The following is a 20,151-nucleotide window of genomic DNA, read 5'->3' as shown; positions in this document are numbered from 1 at the left end:
GGCATAGATAAATTTCTTAAGTCATATGATCTGCCCAGATTGAGTCAGGAGGATATAGAAAACCTAAACAGACCAATATCAATTGAGGAAATAGAAGAAACCATAAAAAGACTACCAACTAAGAAAAGCCCAGGTCCAGATGGGTATACAGCAGAATTTTACAAAACCTTTAAAGAAGAACTAATACCAATACTTTTCAAGCTACTTCAGGAAATAGAAAAGGAGGGAGAACTTCCAAATTCATTCTATGAGGCCAACATCACCCTGATACCTAAACCAGACAAAGACACTTCAAAGAAAGAAAACTACAGACCAATATCTCTAATGAACCTAGATGCAAAAATCCTCAATAAAATTCTGGCGAATCGGATACAAAAACATATCAAAAAAATTGTACACCATGATCAAGTAGGATTCATCCCTGGGATGCAAGGCTGGTTCAATATACGGAAATCAATAAATGTTATTCACCACATCAATAGACTTAAAAATAAGAACCATATGATCATCTCGATAGATGCGGAAAAAGCATTTGACAAAGTACAGCATCCCTTTATGTTCAAAACTCTAGAAAAACTAGGGATAACAGGAACATACCTCAATATTGTAAAAGCAATCTATGCTAAGCCTCAGGCTAGCATCATTCTGAATGGAGAAAAACTGAAGGCATTCCCTCTAAAATCTGGAACTAGACAGGGATGCCCTCTCTCTCCACTTCTGTTCAACATAGTTCTGGAAACACTGGCCAGAGCAATTAGACAGACGAAAGAAATTAAAGGCATAAAAATAGGAAAAGAAGAACTTAAATTATCACTATTTGCAGATGATATGATTCTATACCTAGCAGACCCAAAAGGCTCTACAAAGAAACTATTAGAGCTAATAAATGAATTCAGCAAAGTGGCAGGATATAAAATCAAGACACATAAATCAAAGGCATTCCTGTATATCAGCGACAAATCCTCTGAATTGGAAATGAGGACAACCACTCCATTCAAAATATCTTCAAAAAAAGTAAAATACTTGGGAATCAACCTAACAAAAGAGGTGAAAGACTTATACAATGAAAACTACAGAACCCTACAGAGAGAAATAGAAGAAGATCTTAGAAGATGGAAAAATATACCCTGTTCATGGATAGGCAGAACTAACATCATCAAAATGGCGATATTACCAAAAGTTCTCTATAGGTTTAATGCAATGCCAATCAAAATCCCAACGGCATTTCTTGTAGAAATAGAGAAAGCAATCATGAAATTCATATGGAAAAATAAAAGACCCAGAATAGCAAAAACAATGCTAAGCAGGAAGTGTGAATCAGGCGGTATAGCGATACCAGACTTCAAACTATACTACAGAGCAATAGTAACAAAAACAGCATGGTACTGGTACCAAAACAGGCGGGTGGACCAATGGTACAGAATAGAGGACACAGAAACCAATCCACAAAACTACAACTATCTTATATTTGATAAAGGGGCTAAAAGCATGCAATGGAGGAAGGATAGCATCTTCAACAAATGGTGCTGGGAAAACTGGAAATCCATATGCAACAAAATGAAACTGAATCCCTTTCTCTCGCCATGCACAAAAGTGAATTCAAAATGGATCAAGGAGCTTGATATCAAATCAGAGACGCGCCGTCTGATAGAAGAAAAAGTTGGCTACGATCCACAGTCGGTGGGGTCGGGCTCCAAATTCCTCAATAGGACACCCATAGCACAAAAGTTAATAACTAGAATCAACAAATGGGACTTACTCAAACTAAAAAGTTTTTTTCTCAGCAAAAGAAACAATAAGAGAGGTAAATAGGGAGCCTACACCCTGGGAACAAATCTTTACTCCTCACACTTCAGATAGAGCCCTAATATCCAGAGTATACAAAGAACTCAAAAAATTAGACAATAAGAAAACAAACAACCCAATCAACAAATGGGCCTCTGAACAGACACTTCTCAGAGGAGGACATACAGTCAATCAACAAGTACATGAAAAAATGCTCAACATCTCTAGCAGTCAGAGAAATGCAAATCAAAACCACCCTAAGATACCATCTCACTCCAGTAAGATTGGCAGCCATTAGGAAGTCAAACAACAACAAGTGCTGGCGAGGATGTGGGGAAAAGGGTACACTTGTACATTGCTGGTGGGACTGCAGATTGGTGCAGCCAATTTGGAAAGCAGTATGGAGATTTCTTGGAAAGCTGGGAATGGAGCCACCATTTGACCCAGCTATTCCCCTTCTTGGTCTATTCCCTAAAGACCTAAAAAGAGCATGCTACAGGGACACTGCTACATCGATGTTCATAGCAGCACAGTTCACAATAGCAAGACTGTGGAACCAACCTAGATGCCCTTCAATAGACGAATGGATAAAAAAAATGTGGCATTTATACACAATGGAGTATTACTCTGCATTAAAAAATGACAAAATCATAGAATTTACAGGGAAATGGATGGCATTAGAGCAGATTATGCTAAGTGAAGCTAGCCAATCCCTAAAAAACAAATGCCAAATGTCTTCTTTGATATAAGGAGAGTAACTAAGAACAGTGTAGGGACGAAGAACAGGAGAAGAAGATTAACATTTAACAGGGATGAGAGGTGGGAGGGAAAGGGAGAGAGAAGGGAAATTGCATGGTAATGGAAGGAGACCCTCAGGGTTATACAGTGGAGGAGGTAGAGAGAGAGGAGGGGAGGGGAGGGGAGAGGTGGGGAGGGGGGAGGGTGGAGGTTGGGAAAGGCAGTGGAGCACAACAGACACTAGTATGGCAATTTGTAAATCAATGGATGTGTAACTGATGTGATTCTGCAATCTGTGTATGGGGTGAAGGTGGGAGTTCATAACCCACTTGAATCAAAGTGTGGAATATGATATGTCAAGAAATTTGTAATGTTTTGAACAACCCACAATAAAAAATTAAAAATAATAATAATAATAATAATGAGCTGATAGCTCAATTTGGTCCCTCTGACATATTTCTGAAAGAAACTAGTTTTGCAAAGGAATCAACTACCCAGTCATTAAGACTTATTCCCTCTGGCTGGCAGCAGCAGAATCAAAGGCAGCAGCAATGGTGGTAGCCGTGCAGGCAGTATTTTCCAGTAAATGGTTGGAGTTGGAGAATATCATACTAAGTGAAATAAGCCAATCCCACAAAATCAAAGGCCAAATGTTTTCTCTAATATGCAGATGCTAATTCACAATAAAATGGGGGGTGGGGAAGGAGACTAGGGAATAATAGAATTACCTTAGATTAGGTAGAGGGAAGTGATGGGGGAGGTATGGGTTTAGGAAAGATAGTAGAATGAAACAGACCTTATAACTGTATGTAAAAATGTGACTACCTAACCAATATGATTCTGTAACATGTACACTCAGAAAAATGAGAAATTATAGCCCATCTATGGACATCAAAGTGCACAAAAGCTTTCTACTGTCATGTATAACAATTAAAACAATGGAATTTGCAGGGAAATGGATGGCACTAGAGCAGATTATGCTAAGTGAAGCTAGCCAATCCCTAAAAAACAAATGCCAAATGTCTTCTTTGATATAATGAGAGCAACTAAGAACAGAGCAGGGAGGAAGAACAGGAGGAAAAGATTAACATTAAACAGAGACATGAGGTGGGAGGGAAAGGTAGAGAAAAGGGAAATTGCATGGAAATGGAAGGAGACCTTCACTGTTATACAAAATTACATATAAGACGTTATGAGGGGAATGGGAAAAAGAAAAAAACAAGGAGAGAAATGAATTACAGTAGATGGGGTAGAGAGAGAAGATGGGAGGGGAGAGGAAGGGGGGGGATAGCAGGGGATAGGAAAGGTAGTAGAATACAACAGTTACTAATATGGCATTACGTAAAAATGTGGATGTGTAACCAATGTAATTCTGCAATCTGCATTTGGGGTAAAAATGGGAGTTCATAACCCACTTGAATCTAATGTATGAAATATGATATGTCAAGAGCTTTGTAATGTTTTGAACAACCAATAAAAAAATGATAAAATAAATTTTAAAAAGTTATTCCCTCTCTATACAACACTATCAAGATTTAGATCAGATGAAAGGCATTGCTTTATTGGTATAATGAGAGGAAGCAGAAAGGTGTCTAGCACACTCTGGGGCAGATGAATCTCAGAGACAAAAACATGGAAGTTAACAACTTAGAATTAATGCTGTTAAACCCTCCCCATTAACCTCCTGGAAAGCCTTCTTGTACCCTAAGGTTACATGAAGGTTAAGGATAAGATATGTGTGTTGCCCAATTTGAAGGTTGCTGCTTTAAGATACATACACATTTGTATACACACAATATGACAGTTAGGAACTTTAAGTTTACAACCTTTTCTTTCTCTCTCCCTCTCTTTGTGTACATGTGTCCACACACACCGTGTGAGGGGGTGGGCCGGGGAAGCTGGAAGGAAAAACAGAAGATACCAAGTATGCCCAGACACCACATTTTTCATTTTTGGTAGTATTCTTTAATATTCTCTTTACCTTGGCCACTAAAATTCTATCTTAACCTGAATAAATGACACATGGGGAAGAGAGAAGACCGCTTTTAAAATAACATCAATAAAATTACGTTGAAGCTGGTATTAATATGAAGATAGACACTGCTATCACAAGTTAGCAGTTCTGATAGTTTAAATCTGTTCCACTGACATTGAAGAACCAGTATCTACCATAGAGCATAGTACTCAGAAAAATAATGACCCCCTAGAGTGGTATAATTTTAATTTAATTTAATTAATATGCAATTTAAACCACACTAAGCAGAAATTCACTTCAGATTTTTTTCCTCAAAAAATGGCATTCTTACTGTTTCCTATTACAGTATTCTTCATACCTTATAGACACAACATTCATAATTTTTTTAAAAAACTTTTTACATTATTTTTACATATTGCCCAATTAATAATAAAATCTGAAGTAACTCTAAAAAATTATTACATTGCCTAAAAATAAGAAAAGCAGGCTGAGCCATAGTCAGAAATTGTGACAGGTCCCATATTCTTTATTGATATTACTGTGAAATCCAAACCTACTCCAGTGAAAAAAGGTACCAAGATAGTCAATATCATACCCCGAACATCTGAACTTTGGTGAGGAGGTGGGGGAAGGTGGGAAAAGGTAGAAGAGGCGACCTTCTACAACAAATATATTTTTTAAAGCAATCAATTATTTTGAAATTTTTAGATTACACTTGTATCTAGAGGAAATGTAATGATGATGTAAAATACAAAAAACTGTCCAAAATCTAGTCAGAGAATTTGTTGGAGGATGCAGTTAACAACTCCCTCTTGGGAAAAAATGAGCATTCCTTAGAAACAATGCCTAAGCAATTTCAAAAAAAAAAAAAAAAAAAAAAAAAAAAAAAATCAATGGAATTAAGCCTTACCCTGGAAAACCAGCCACTCACCTAACCAGTTGGCTATCAGTTAAGAAACTACTGACATGCAAATTCTTTTCTATCTGGTATCTAGTTTAACAATGATGATTTAACCACTCTGTTTTCCTATGAAATGCTCCTATGAAAACTATCTTTTAATCAACTTATTGGAGGATTTTTTTCTTTGCAGTAAGATTGTAATACAAACACATGATTATAAGTGAACTGTGAGACAAGTTTTTTTCTAATGATTTATTTTATTCACTAAAGTTAATTAAAGCAGAAGATTAGAAGTTGGGGGAAGGTGACCATTTCTGGCTAAATGCAATAAAGATTTGGATTATATTTTGTCATAACCTAGCAGCAGCACAATGCCCTCACAGGAAAAACTAACAAGTTTTAACTTGACAAATAGTAAACACAAACATGCACTGCAATCAAGAAAATAATTTTGTAAACAAAGTCCAGCTTTTAAATAGTTACATTCAGGAGGTGTATATTTAAAAAAAAAAAAAAAAAGACCCTCTCACCAGAATTTAAAATATTGAGCTGTGTCACTTCTCTTTACTTACCGTGAGAGGGGGGAAAAAATAATTTCCTTGCTTTTTCAACAACTAATTTTTTATATCATGTTTAAAAATAGAAAACATTTCTACGTCTTCAAATTAAAAGTTAGATTATCGCTTTATTTGATGACTTCGGGTATCTCAACTGCTTTTGTTAACATTTATCAAAACTCTACTGGCCAAAACAAAGTGTTTGATGGTTTGCTTTTTAGTTTAAAAAAAAAAAAAATCAGAAAGCGCATCACAGAAACAATCAAAATACGCCGAGGACCGATTCTTGCTTAAAAACACTGCTCTCTTCCACCTTCCATTCCAAGATACTGAGGGGAATGGATCTCCTTCCACATTACATTAATATAAATTCTAAAATATTTTCTCGACTACCATGTAACAAAGTTGTGGCCTTTGTTGGCAACAGCTGTGACTTTTCAATTTAAATTTTAAAAGACAGGCTTAACAACTATGAAAACATATCTTCAAATAAATTCTCGTCTTGAATCCATTCTCTTGAGCTTACAGTTGGGCTAATTTATTACATGATGCAGAAAGACCTTCTACCAGAACAGTGACGACAGGTGAGAGACTCCAGTTGACAAAACTCTACTTGAGAGGGTGGCCAGGGGCGTCTGTGATACTAATTGGCGGTTAACGAGGATAAATTTCGTATAATTACTGTACATTCGTTTGCCTGCTTAGCCTGAAATGATCTAGAGCTTCGGGGGTTCGTTATGAGAACCCCATAGACTGTGACACCTCAGCTCAGACTGTCTTCTCTGCTGAAAGAACCCAGGACGTTGACAGTTCTAGGGGAGCGGCCGAGATCGCGCTCTCTATCCCACCTGCCGAGCAGTGTGCTGGAACCCGAGTTCTTGGGTGAGTAGTGGTGAATACCCTGAGGTATTCGCCCACTAAGTGCTTCCAACGATCACGGGAGAGTCCACAACGCGCCCAGAAAACAGGCCGCCGGGATTAAAACGGCGCCCTCCCAGTTAACCCAGCGAGCGTCCCAGGTCCCGGCCACACAGTGGCGACAGCGGCAACCCCTAAGGCGTTATTAGGCTGAGCCAACTCGCACCCCACGCTCGGATACCGGGTGGACGCGGAGAAAAAAAGGACGCGCTAGAGGGCGCCCCCGAAGGCGGCTTTCGGCCCAACCGCCGCGGCGGCGAGCAACGCTCTTACCCAGTTCCACTCCGCCTCCTCGCGTCGCCGCGGCCCAGCCCTGTCCCGTCGCGGAGGCTCACGGGACACGTAGTACGCTGCTCTCTCCGGCCCCTCCTCCAGCCCGGCTCCGCGAACGCCCTCCCAGCTCCCGCGGGTCTGACTTCCGGTTTCCTTGCGCGGCCCTAACGTGGAGCCCCGGTAAGGCGACAGCCGCTTTTCCGGCTCTGAGGCGCTCTTCCACCTTTTCAACCCGCCCTCGACAAGGCTTGCCCCTGCGGCGCGTGACGCGGCTACTGGCGCGCACGAGTCCCGACGACGCCAGCAGGCGCCGACGGGCCTGGGTCTCGCGCGCGCGCGCGCGCGCGTTGCTGGGTAACGGGCCTGCTCCCGCGGCCGCCGGGCCCCTCCTGCCTCGGAGGGCCCCTCCTGCCTTGGCTCGCCCCTCCTTCCAGAACCCCCAGGGCCCCAGCCCAAGGGCAGGGCTGCGTCGCGAGCTCCGCTGAGGCAGAAGAAATGGGAATCCCTTTGCGGCGCACCTGGAGCCGCCACCTTCTCTGGGGAAGCAGCGGTGTCTTCGAGGAAACCGGAAGCCCTTGGTGACCCCTGGCGACCCGGTTTGTTTTCAGGCGGTTTCCATACACTGGGGAATCGAAACTCGGCGGCCCCAGGGGCGGCCCCACGTAGCCAGGGTTCAGGGTGAGTGAATCGTTTGGGCTGGGTGGGAGCTAGCGTGCCGGCAGTGCTGGGACCAACCTCCGTGCTGTAGTGGGTCTAAGCCACACGTCATTTTTCCCCTCACCCTCTCCCACGCCCCCTTCCTTGGGGAGCTGCCCACCCCAGGCTTCCCTGGCCCGTGACATCCCCGCGCCTTAGCTGTTCCAGGCCCCTTCTTGTCCTTCACTTTACTTTTCACCTATTGCTCATTTGCTTCTATGCTCTGATTGACTGGGGCTTTTTCCAGTTTTATTTCATTCACCGAGATGGCATTTATATCGGAAAGGAAAGAGGGACGTGTAACTAGGGCGGTACTACCTGGGCGTCTGAGCAATGAACATCAGCCCTTTGCACCTTGTCGAGGGCTGGCAAGCTGTAGGTATTCGCCATTTCTCCGGTGTCTAACCTGTCGATTCCAGTAACGTTTTGGATTATTTCGGTTGCAAGGTAGGCTAACACCCAATCTCCCACACACAAGGAGCTCGAATAATTGAAAGTGAAATAAAATAACCACGAAAATTGTAATACAGGTAGATCAAAACAAATGGCCTCCGCCGACGTATTGGAAATACCGTGAGGTGATTGAAGACATTGATGTACCAGGGTTGAAATTGACCTTGCTCCTTAAACATAGAAGACACTTTCTTTTTTATTATTGGAATTTTAAAATGGATTGAACAATATCTTAGGGCATAACTTAAATTCCACTTCTTTTTAAACACTCTAATTTTAATTTGCCCAATCTGATAATCAATATTTTTTTCTGTAAATTGGGAGTGGTAGATTATTCACAGGATGATTATGAAATTTTAATGCATTATTGTTTGTAAATGTAAATTGTATGCGATATAAAGTTTTAATATTAAAGAGACAACGTAGTGTAATGGAAAATGGTAGTGAATTAGATCAGAACTCCAGAATCTAAGCACTGAATTTTCCATTGATTCATTTGACACTTGGAAAGAGGTCTTCCTTTTCCTTTTCCCTATCTTTAAAATGAGGGTAATGCTTACTTTCTAGGACAGCAAAACATAGTTTATAAGAGTTATGTTGGCCTTGGAGTCAGCTATCCCTCTTAATGTCTCATTTACTCTTTCTGTGAAATGGGGATATTATAGCCAACCTCAGAGGTTTTATGTAAGTTTGATGAATTCTTATGAAGAATAAATGAGATAGTTGCCCTAAAAGGTGAAGCATACTACTTGGTGTACCATAACTATCTGATTAATATTAGTTAACAAGCGCACACCTGTAATCCCTGCGGCTCAGAGGCTGAGGCAGGAGGATCTGCGCGTTTAGAGCAAGCCTCACCAATTTAGCACCATCCTGAGCAATTCTGCAAGACCCTGTCTCTAAAGAAAATCTAATAAGTATATAATAATTTCTTATTTAATACTCCCTGTTCTTCTAGGTGCCCATTGTTCTATTAAATTGTTCATGTTTTTCCCCCTTTAAAAAAAGAAAAGAAAATATAAAAAAGGGCTGGGGATATGTGGCTCAGTGGTTAAGCCCCTCTGGGTTCAATCCCCTGTACAAAACAAACAAAAAGTTAACAATATAGAACATTATTATAATTATTAAGTAAAATAATGTGATACCTTTTTTATAATCCATGATGTAGTGGAATCAATGTAACTTTTATGGCGCTAATATTCTTATCATTGTTAGGAAATATTTATTAGTAACACCAGTGTCATTTATTAATGCATTATAAATTACTTAAAGGAATGAAAAGAAGTAGACTGCTGTTTACATTATGCTATCCCTGAAACAGTCTTAGGATTCCCTGGCCACACAAACTAAATTTCTGAATTAGGGCAGTTAGTGAGTCAGTGAGGACCATAAAAATGAAACTGGAGTTTTCATATTGTGTATCTGATGCTGATTTTATTTTTTGGACACTTATTGAATAGTAGATTAAATTTGATTACTAAGGTACCTAGATTAAGAGATCAGATTGTATCTTGAAAAAAGGCACTTAATGATCCCTTTTTTATAAACTGGGAAGCCATCCCTGCCCCTAATTGTTTCATTACTAATGGACAAAGAGCAGTAAGTGTTGGTCTCTCTGCGTCCTTAAGACTTAATCCTTGTGCCATAGTATCTTAACTAATTGTATGAAATGGGCTCAAGAATATCCTAACGTCTCAAGAGATAGAAAGGTGATGGAAATTCTAAACAAAATTCACTACAGGGAACAATACAGAATAGAGGAAAAAGCCTACTGTGTAATTTTGATTCAAACCCCAGTTACTTACTGCTGATGTGATTATGGGCACATTTACCTCACATCTGAGCCTCAGTTTCCTCACTGAGATAATAATACCTTTCTGACCAAGTTTAGTGTAGACTTGAGGTAATGTGTATATTTGACCTGTTACTCAGTTTCTGGCACAAATGTGAAATTCCTTCTATCTGTTCAGGTTGCTATTCTGTATTTGGATTAAAATTTTGCCTTCATAGTTTAGTAAAGTCGCATCTTAGTGAGATAGTCCAACTGTCATTTATAGATGGGAAAATTTAGATCCAGAGAGGTAAAGTGAACTAATCTATAGTCCAGGTGGCAGATCTTAGAATAGAACCTGGCTTTCTGAGTCCTAGACCAGTGTTCTTTCTACCAGAGTTCTGACTTATCCAGAATCTTATTAGGAAAATCAGAATTAATTTTTTGTTCTATTCAGAATGTTGCATCAAGGGCATAAATTTAGGAGACAGTTTATGTGAATTCACATCCCAGCTTTGCCACTGATCTGTTGAGTAACTACAGATAAAACTTTATAAAATAGGATAATAGTGCCTACCCAAGAAGTAGGAAAATGCCTATAAAAGCATTAGTACTTGACATATAGCAAGTGATCAGTAAAATAGTAAACATAACAATATTGAAAAATGGCAGGATAATCTTATTTATTTTCAGAAGAAAGACCAGTGTAGTGTCAGAAGATATTTCTATGTTTTGTAGTCTACCAAACCCCAGTGTATGTAACTTGAAGAAGAGAGACTCCTCTCCGTGTCAATTATAGTGAACACTGAAGTTTAACATCTTTTAAAACAATACTAATTAATAATGTTTGAACCTTTTCCCCAGGTGTCTTTCCATTATCCTCAGATAGTATGCTTTTCTGCCCACCTTCTCTGATAAATAGCGCCCTCTTTTCTCCATTATCATTCCTAAAATTTTATTATTCTCATCAATAATTGTCATCTTTCACCTCAATCCTTAAATCTTCATGAAAGATTTAGGTGGTGTTTACCAGTTGGTACCATAGATCTACCCTTGCCTACAGATGTTCAAAAATAATAGTTATAATTGGAATTCTATGAATCATATAGTGATTTGTTAACTCTTACTGAATCTAGATGAGTAGTTTTTACATTAGTATGGAACTTAAAATTGCCTGGGGTGATTATTGAAGTACAGTTTGATATTTCTACTCATATATTCTAATTTACATAGATCTTTATTGGAGCCAAGTAATCAATATTGTTGCACAGAACTCCAAGTAATTCTAAGGCAGTAGTCCCTTCCATACCTCACTTTCTCTAATCCTGCCCTACGTCATGTCCAGCTTCTTGGAATGTTCTTGAAAAAGCCAAATTTCTTTGTGGGATGTCTCTGGAATAATTTATTATTGATTTTCATGATTGAGAGAAATCTACTTGTATTGGGGCAATGTTTTGACATTTGTTAAGTTTTAAAAGTTAATTTACTAATTCCTGCTGGACTACTGAAAATATTGTCTTTTTTGATGGTGTGTTCTCGCTCTCTTTTTTTGGTGGGAGGACGGGGATGGTGCTGGCTGTCTAAACACTGGGCATTCTACCCCTAGCCCAGTAATTCTAATTTTCACTGGCAATATTCTACTCCTGGCATTTATTTTTAAAATATGAGTAATTGAAACAAACGTTTGCTATTTTAAGAAAACTTAAGTTATGATAAATAAAATCAGATTTAGCTAAATTTTTCAAAATGTTAAACCTAGCTTGATCTAGTTAAGTGTAGTGATAAGAAATTAGGTTTTTACCACTTATCCAAAAAGTCAAATTTATGGGCCTGCTTATTTGTATATCTATTAAGAAACATTGTAACACAGCAAAAATATATAAAACTGAGCCTTTGCATTGAGGCAAACTACTGTGGTTCCCCTTACCTTTCTGTAGAAATAAGGTTAAGGAAGGATGAAGGAGGCTTGTATAAATAATAAAACTGAAGGCTACAAATATTCTACTTTTACTTTGCCCTTAGATTTCATTGTAATAATAAATATAATGGGATATTTGCTTCATATTAATTGGTTTCTTTTTAAGATCTTATTTTCCTGGACACTATGGCTGTTAATCTCCAGAGGTCCAGTTTGTTCAGAATAATAGAGTACATATTTACATTCTGATGCATTTGATTTTATATTTATTTTGGAATAGAAATTAAAATTCTGATTCTCATTTTACAGTGAATTTAAATACCAGCTGCTTAAAACAATAAAACTTGATGTATGTAGTGCTAGTGGATTTTCTCTTGTTCATGTGACTAGTTCTCATATAATTTTTAGTATAGATAAACAATTTTTATACTACTTTCCAAATCATATTTATAGACTCAATATATAGAATGATATAAAACTTGAAAAATCCTTTATATGCAAATAGTTTTATTTAGACCACACAGTGTGCAATTTTTTGATAATTTATTAATTAAAAAGATAACAGAATGAACAAGTCTGACTACTCATTTTACCTAAAAGTGACAAGCTATCATTGTATAAAATGTGGTATTGTTGTCTCAGTACACCACCCCCTACCTTCCATCTAAAGTGCTTATGAATTTTCTAGCGAGTTCCTTGTTTTATAGTTCTCGATGAAGGTTTGCAATAGATTCATTGGTGAGGAGAAAATATTGGTAGCTCACATTCTGAAATCCGAGTACCTCTGCTGCATACTAATTGTCTTATTCTGGCTAACCTTCATAACCTTTCTTGTTCCCAGTTTTCTCATCTGTAGTCCTAATTAGGATGGTCCTGAAAATTAAATGGGGCAAATATTTGTAAACAGCCAATACTAAGTAGTTCATTTAGTGAGTTGTATGAATCAGCTTTGTATTACTAAGTGAAGTGCCTGAGAATGTGCTACTTATTAAGAAAAGGTTTATTTTGCTCAGTTTGGGAGGTTCAAGTGCACTTCCAGGCTTTGGGCATCTGGCAAGGATGGCACATCTTGGCAAGGACACATATAAGCACAAACTACCCATATCACAAGGCAAGAAGTGGGAGCAGAGAAGACTGGATCAGAGTCTTGAAGTCACCTCTGAAGGCATGCCCCCAATAACTTACAGATCTCCCATAGGGTCTTATCTCTTAAAGGTCCACAATACTTAACTACCAGTACCACCAGCCTTGGGGAGTGGACCTTTGAGGGATACTCATCCAAACCAAAGCAGTCATGAATGTTTTTAATGAATATGTGTAAATATTTTTATACTTTAACCATGTCCACTTCTATCTTTTTAAAAATTCTGCAGAATAAAGACCAAAATATATGTCTGTCTACCATAAAGGATCATCTCCATTTATCTTCATCGCATATTTCTAATCTCATCTATCATTATGCTTTTCAACCTCCCCCACACTTTTCCAAATTTTTGAACTTGTTCCTCCTGCTAGAAGAAAGCAGAATGTAAAGGTTTAAGAACAATAAGTACAATAAAGATAACTACACAGTCATTTGATCTGTTATGGTATCTTCTTTGAAAGTCACTCCTCCCCATCTACAGTTCCTGCATCATTCTGAATTGTTTCAAATATATTACCTACCTTTAGGTATAATAATTATTTTTCTGGACAGCTGTCTCCCACACTGAGTTTTCTTTTTTTTTTTCTTTCATCATGGTCATTTCATGATAAAAATGAATACAGATTACACAAGTGAACAAGTTAAGTAACTTGAAATAGTTGAATTTAGGGGAAGTAAACCAGTTTAGAGGAGGAAATCTTAAAACTATTACTAGCAAAGAGTGTAGCTTGCAGTAGTTATTCATAATAAGAATCTTGACACTTTTGGGATACTGCTAATAGCATAGTCCATACTTGTTTTTGAACTTTATTGATTACCTGGGAAAAAATTCTAACTTAATAGAAATTGCTTATATGTTTAGAAAATTTTAAATTGGAATTGGTGTGGATTGACTGGATGGTAGGTTCTACCTATTCAAAACACATAGTGTACACATTTATTTTTGCCTACATTTTCTGTGATCCTACAAAGACACAAATTGTTTAGATACTCCAAAATTTGATTTCAGTTGAGAGCAACCAGAAAGTTTCAGTTATAAAATTAGAAAAGCAGAAATATAATGGTAGTAGACCAGACTCAGAAAAACACAAAGCCTTTTGTTAATTATTCACATTGTCTGAGATAAAGCAAAACAAACTATAGGCATTAGTTGACATGGGGAAGGGAGTTCCAGAGGAAAGCAGGCATAGTGAAAGATGAATTTTGTGGTTGACTTTGTTTATATCTAAACTCTCTACTATTTTACTTTGGAAAAATTACTTAATACCCTTCTACTTTAATTTTTTGATCTATAATGATCTTAAAGTCTAATATTAGAAATCAAATTTTATTCCAAGCAAGGAATAGTTAAAAAAAAAAAAAAACTTTTTTTTTTTTAGCAATCATTAGTTACTAATCTATGTGAAATTCCATTGGTATTCTTATTTAGAATGCTGTTTTATTTTAAAGTAAAAAATATTTGGAAGAATTCTTTTAGATTTTCTAACATGACCTACAATCCTTTTTACTCTGTTTTTCCCAAGAGGTCTTAAAAGGTTTCAGCTACAAGTTCTTCCGTAGCATTTTTCCAGGTACATAATAACTCTTGGATGGGAAGGTAATATCGAACTTAATAGCAAAAGCAGATACACAGAGCAAGTATATATATATTCAGTAAGTAAAGAAAGTAGCTGGCTGCTGCTTTTAGGTTTTGGAGTCAGAGTTTGATTTGAATCCTATTTTATCCACTCATGTAATGATCAGTATTAAGTACTTCATGCACGCTGATGAGTTGGGGACATAGTGATGAACAACATAGACATAATGTCTGCCCTCATAGAGCTAAAGTTTCACTAGCTTTAGGCAATAAGGCCTACCTATTTAGATGATCCCTACCTGACAGAATGTTTATATGATTAAATGAGATAATATTGAAAGAATGTAGTGTGTGGTACTAGGACATAGTAGACACTCAAATGTTAATTTGTCTTCTATTGTGAACATATGATAAACATTACTAGTGTGGAAAGAATATAGTAGAGAAGGTATTAAAATTTCTATAATATTATGTCATGAATTTGAAGAATTTTTGAAAATTGACAGTTTTATAAACTATAAAATCTTGCTACTGTAGATCTGAAAGTGTAAGTGTTAATGAGGAAAAAATATATGGGCATAAAGTGTTTAAAAATTCTGATTCTTTGGTGAAATTGGTATTTCGTAGATTTTTATAGAGCTTCCTGATAATAGATTATGGTTTTAAATGCTTTATGGCTATGCTTCTACCCCAACCCCTTGATAATCCATGTTTTCTTGGGACTGCATCCAGAATGCTCTACCACTGAGATACATTCCCAGCCCCACTGATTGTTTTTTTAATATAACTTTTTTAGTTGTAAATGGACACAATACCTTATTTTGTTTATTTGTTTTTATTTGGTGCTGAGAATTGAACCAGAGCCTCACACATGCAAGGCAAGCACTCTACTGCCAAGCCACAACCCTAACCCCAAATTTTTATTTTGAGACTTTACCCTGGCTAACCTTGAACTTGTGATCCTCCTGCCTCAACTCCTGAGTTACTGGGATTGCAGGTGTGTGCACCCCTACACATAAACTCTTATGCTTCACTGCCTCTAAAAGAAAATAGGATTTTTTAAACATTGACCCAGCATTCAGATTATTTTGAATATATTTTTTTCTGCTCATTTATTCCTTGAGATATTTGTATTTCATGTTTCTTTTTTTCTTTTAAATAGCTGTCATGGATGCACTAGTAGAAGATGATATCTGCATCCTGAATCATGAAAAAGCCCATAGAAGAGATACATTGACTCCTGTATCAATATATTCAGGAGATGAGTCTGTTGCTTCACATTTTGCCCTTGTCACTGCATATGAAGACATCAAAAAACGACTTAAAGATTCAGAGAAAGAGAACTCTTTCTTAAAGAAAAGAATAAGGTTTTTGGAAGAAAAGGTAATTTCTTCTATCTTCATTATGATTTATTATGTGAAAAATAATTCAAAATGTATTTTAAATTTCAGATATTTTCTGTCTTATATTCCATGATTGTGCTAAATTTCTAAGGATATCTACAAATCTCAAACCCTGGCTTTAAGTGTATACTGTTTTTCATATAATATGTGCTTGCCAAATGTTTGTAGATTAGGTTTTAACAAATTGGAGGAGTTATATTCCTAGTATTTTTCTTTCTTTTTTTTCAGATTGCCTTACCTTCATAGCTGTATGTATCTTACTCAGAAATTTGAAATCTGTGCAAAAATAAATAACATACCAAAGAAGAAAATTAAGTTTCAAAGGAGAAAGCTCTAGAACTTTGTTTTAATGTTTATTAAGGTCTTCACCAGAACTGAAATCTTACCTCCACATTCTCATTTATTCTTTCACATTCATAATAGAAATAATTATTTTAACTGATAAATTAATGTCATTTACTTTTTCCTTTAGAAAGCTGACGCTTCCATATGTTATGAAGTAAGGTAGCTGATTTACTATGTCACCAGACTTACTATTATTTTCAGTGTTGGAAAATCTTCCTCAATCATCCATTTATTTTTAAGTTTTAAAGTTTTGACTTCTTAGTTGTGTTTCTTCATCTCAGATTTGTATTGTCTTGTAAATAGCAGCTTCCATAAAGGGTAAAGAAAATGAGTTCTCAAAAGCCAAAGGAATGAATTATCCTATATTTTAAAAACTTGAGGATGAAGCGTGGTAGAGTTCACTACATGTAGGGGAAAGTAAAGTGAGGGGAGTCAGTTATAAAAATAATGATAATTTCATTATATTCACATGAATTTTACAGTAATTAAGTAAATTAGTAATACAGTGGGATAAACTGAGAAAAGGAAACTTTTTGGAGCTCATAGCTGTATTCATTTTAAAATTAAATATAAAAATGGGATTTTATGTATAGTTACCTTTGGAAATTATTCTGTACTTTGTGACCAGTAAGCATATTAATTCCAATTCTGGAATAATAAGGGATTTAATGAACTAACACATTTATTTATTAAAATGTCAAGTATGACTTAATTCACTATTTTTTTCTGATAGTGGAAATTAGATGCTATAGACTAAGTACTTCAAAAGAATAATATACTCCGTTATAGTATGATGGTTTAATCAGATACTATAAAGGATAAAATGCTAGTTATGTAAAAGCATAGAAGGCTTTTTAAAAGTATTCTATATTGTTTTGCTTTCTTTTTTAACATATTTTATTTTTTAATTGTACACAATACCTTTATTTTGTTTATTTATTTTTATGTGGTGCTGAGGATCGAACCCAGGGCCTCGCACTTGCTAGGTGAGCACTCTACCACTGAGCCACAACCCCAGCCCTGTTTTGCTTTTTTAATCAGTAAAGATTAATTATATGGAAGAACAATATTCACTTATAGGCTAGGCTCTATCCCTGCACTGAAGTAGTATGATGCCATCAGAAGACTGACTTTTTTTTTTTTTTCTGTAAAATATCCTCTTATAACTTCCTTTTCTGATTTTATACCATTAGCTTGTAGGAGCTCGATTAGATGAAGAAACAAGTTCTGTGGGACGAGAACAAGTAAATAAGGCCTACCATGCATATAGAGAAGTTTGCATTGATAGAGATAATTTGAAGAGCAAATTGGACAAGATGGTAAGTTGTTTTGAAATAATTTATCTGTATGTTGAAAATGAGTTTTCTCCTTCATAAGGTTTAAAATTTAAAATGAGCTTATATATTTACATTTATTAATTAAAAATATACATGCTTAAGGCAAAGTGGAAATGATTAATAATTATATTTGTAACTTACAAACAAAAATAAGTACTTAATACATAATGATATGTAGGACTTAAATACATATAATGCCACTAACTTATTTTTAAAAATCATGACATGGAAGGGAGTCATTATATTTAAAATGTCATATGTTAGATACAGCAAATTAGTAAGAAACTGAGTTCATTTTCCCATCTTGCCTTTAAAGGCCTAGAATGAGTTTTTTCAACATCTACCTGAAAATTAGCATATACTACCAACCTATAGATTTTATTGAATGTAATTTGGCATTTTCCCTACTTAACTAGAATAAAGACAACTCTGAATCTTTGAAAGTATTGAATGAGCAGCTACAATCTAAAGAAGTAGAACTCCTCCAGCTAAGAACAGAGGTGGAAACTCAGCAGGGTATGCCAATTACTTATTATTATAAATATTCTAACAGAATCATTTTTCTATATGTGTGTTAATACTATTATTTTTAGGCTTTTGTTTTTCTGTTTTGCTTTCACCCGATATTGACTCCTTTTAACTTCAGTTAGAAATTATACCTTTTTAGAGAAAATTTGTTAATTTTTATCTAGTATTAGTTTGTGATGGAGTAGGAAAGGAGTTTAAAACTCCATCCTAATCATAAGTTCCAGGTCCAGTCTTATCCATCTTACAGAACATTTTGCCTAGACATGTAGTCACGGAAGAGTTTCAGTTTTTTTCTTTTTTTTTTTTTTTTCTGAAGGTTTTTAAAAGCCACAAATGAGATGTTGGGGTGGGAAGTTAGATCTGGGGTTGCGGATTATAGTCTGTTCCTATGAACATTCTCATGAGATAATCTAAAGAATAAGAATAGGCTTCTGAGAGATCTTTGAATAGAAAATGTATTTTCTATTAAGATCTCTTATGGTAATTGGTTGGGCGTTTTTGTAGATGGAAAGACTAAAAGTACTAAGTCAAAGATAAAGCAGTGTACAGCTTTAAGTTTCTATAGTATAATGTTTATGAACAAAATTGTTTTGACACTATGTCCTGGATTTGTTGGTCAAACTTTATTCTTTCTGAAAGGACTAGATGAAGTGATTAACTGAACCTTAGTTTATTATTTTTGTCACTGTCTTAACATTGGCTTATGCAAAACAGATTACTCATATGCTACATTTTAGCATTTGTTTATGGGTATGGTATCTTAAAGTTCTATACTGACAAATTTATACTTTGACTTAAATAACAGAATCAGAGATGGAGTGGTTAATACATTCTAAAACAAGAACATTAGATGTCTTACTCTTTAGCATAGATATTTGGAAGTAATTGCTATTTCTTTTAAAACAAAACTATGGTTGTACATGTTTTGTATTTTTGTTATCTATATTTAATCAGCATACATTTTTAGAATTGAAGTCAATGTAAAAGGCAAAGATAACAGTTTTTATATTATTCATCCTTTTTGTAGTGATGAGGAATTTAAATCCACCTTCATCAAACTGGGAGGTGGAAAAGTTGAGCTGTGACCTGAAGATCCATGGTTTGGAACAAGAGTTGGAACTGATGAGGAAAGAATGTAATGATCTTAAAATTGAGCTACAAAAAGCCAAACAAATGGTACTACAAAATTATTAATTGGGAAATTAAGTATTCTTTGTGCATTCTATGTAGGATTTATCACAAAGTATTAAACTATAGATTTACTATTAATTGTAATTACTAATATTCATTCCCTGAAAAGTTCATGTTATCTTCTCCTTTAATCATTTCTGCTAATATTGGATACATTGTGTACTTTTTAGCCTGACCTTAAAATTTTGTAATTCAGTGTTTGAAGACTTATTTTTAAAAGGCTTGTAAAGTTATTTATTGTAACTATTCTTTCAAACTCCTCTTCCTTCAGTTTTCTTGTTTTTTTTCCTATAAAGTTTAAAGAAAACTAACATTTTAAGTTTCCCATTTTATTTAACTTAATAATTTGATTTAAACATTGCAAAGACAATTTGATTTTTAGAATTCTTTCAAAACCTACCACCAACAAAGAAAACTGTAGTCTGCTTCTTTCTAGAAGAATAATACTTTTAAGGGCAACATTTAACTATTAGCAGATAGTTGAGAATTCAAGTACTGGAAAAGAATCAAACCTGCCAAGCTGCTGTAGTGTGGTTAGCCTAACATCATCCACTAAAACATAAGATGATTCTCAGGTCCTTCCCAGGAGTGTGTTTACTATTAATATACATTAAACTCTAATAAGTATGGCCATATGTTTTC

At 35.9% G+C, this 20,151-nt stretch overlaps 2 protein-coding genes across 3 annotated transcripts in view; one reads left to right on the top strand and one right to left on the bottom strand.

The window, feature by feature from the left end:
- Positions 1-7,439, bottom strand: part of Zcwpw2 (zinc finger CW-type and PWWP domain containing 2) — a 136,225-nt gene extending 128,786 nt beyond the window's left edge. Inside the window, exon 1 of the mRNA XM_071619606.1 lies at positions 7,148-7,439. The gene's annotated coding sequence lies outside the window, so the exon portion shown is untranslated. The remainder of the gene's footprint in view (positions 1-7,147) is intronic.
- Positions 7,251-20,151, top strand: part of Azi2 (5-azacytidine induced 2) — a 27,989-nt gene continuing 15,088 nt past the window's right edge. Inside the window, exons 1-5 of one of the 2 annotated variants that reach the window (XM_071619604.1) lie at positions 7,251-7,327; positions 15,868-16,088; positions 17,647-17,772; positions 18,207-18,306; positions 19,346-19,494. In XM_071619604.1, the coding sequence (XP_071475705.1) occupies positions 15,873-16,088; positions 17,647-17,772; positions 18,207-18,306; positions 19,346-19,494 (591 nt within the window). In that variant the 5' untranslated portion in view covers positions 7,251-7,327; positions 15,868-15,872. Of the gene's footprint in view, positions 7,328-7,453; positions 7,826-15,867; positions 16,089-17,646; positions 17,773-18,206; positions 18,307-19,345; positions 19,495-20,151 lie in introns of those variants that run through there. The other variant, XM_027932371.2, reaches the window with a different exon arrangement.

This window comes from Marmota flaviventris, chromosome 1, assembly GCF_047511675.1.
Source record: "Marmota flaviventris isolate mMarFla1 chromosome 1, mMarFla1.hap1, whole genome shotgun sequence".
In the NCBI taxonomy this organism is placed as follows: domain Eukaryota; kingdom Metazoa; phylum Chordata; class Mammalia; order Rodentia; family Sciuridae; genus Marmota; species Marmota flaviventris.
The sequence above is the reverse complement of the archived record's forward strand: the minus strand, read 5'-3'. Positions and strand labels throughout refer to the sequence as shown.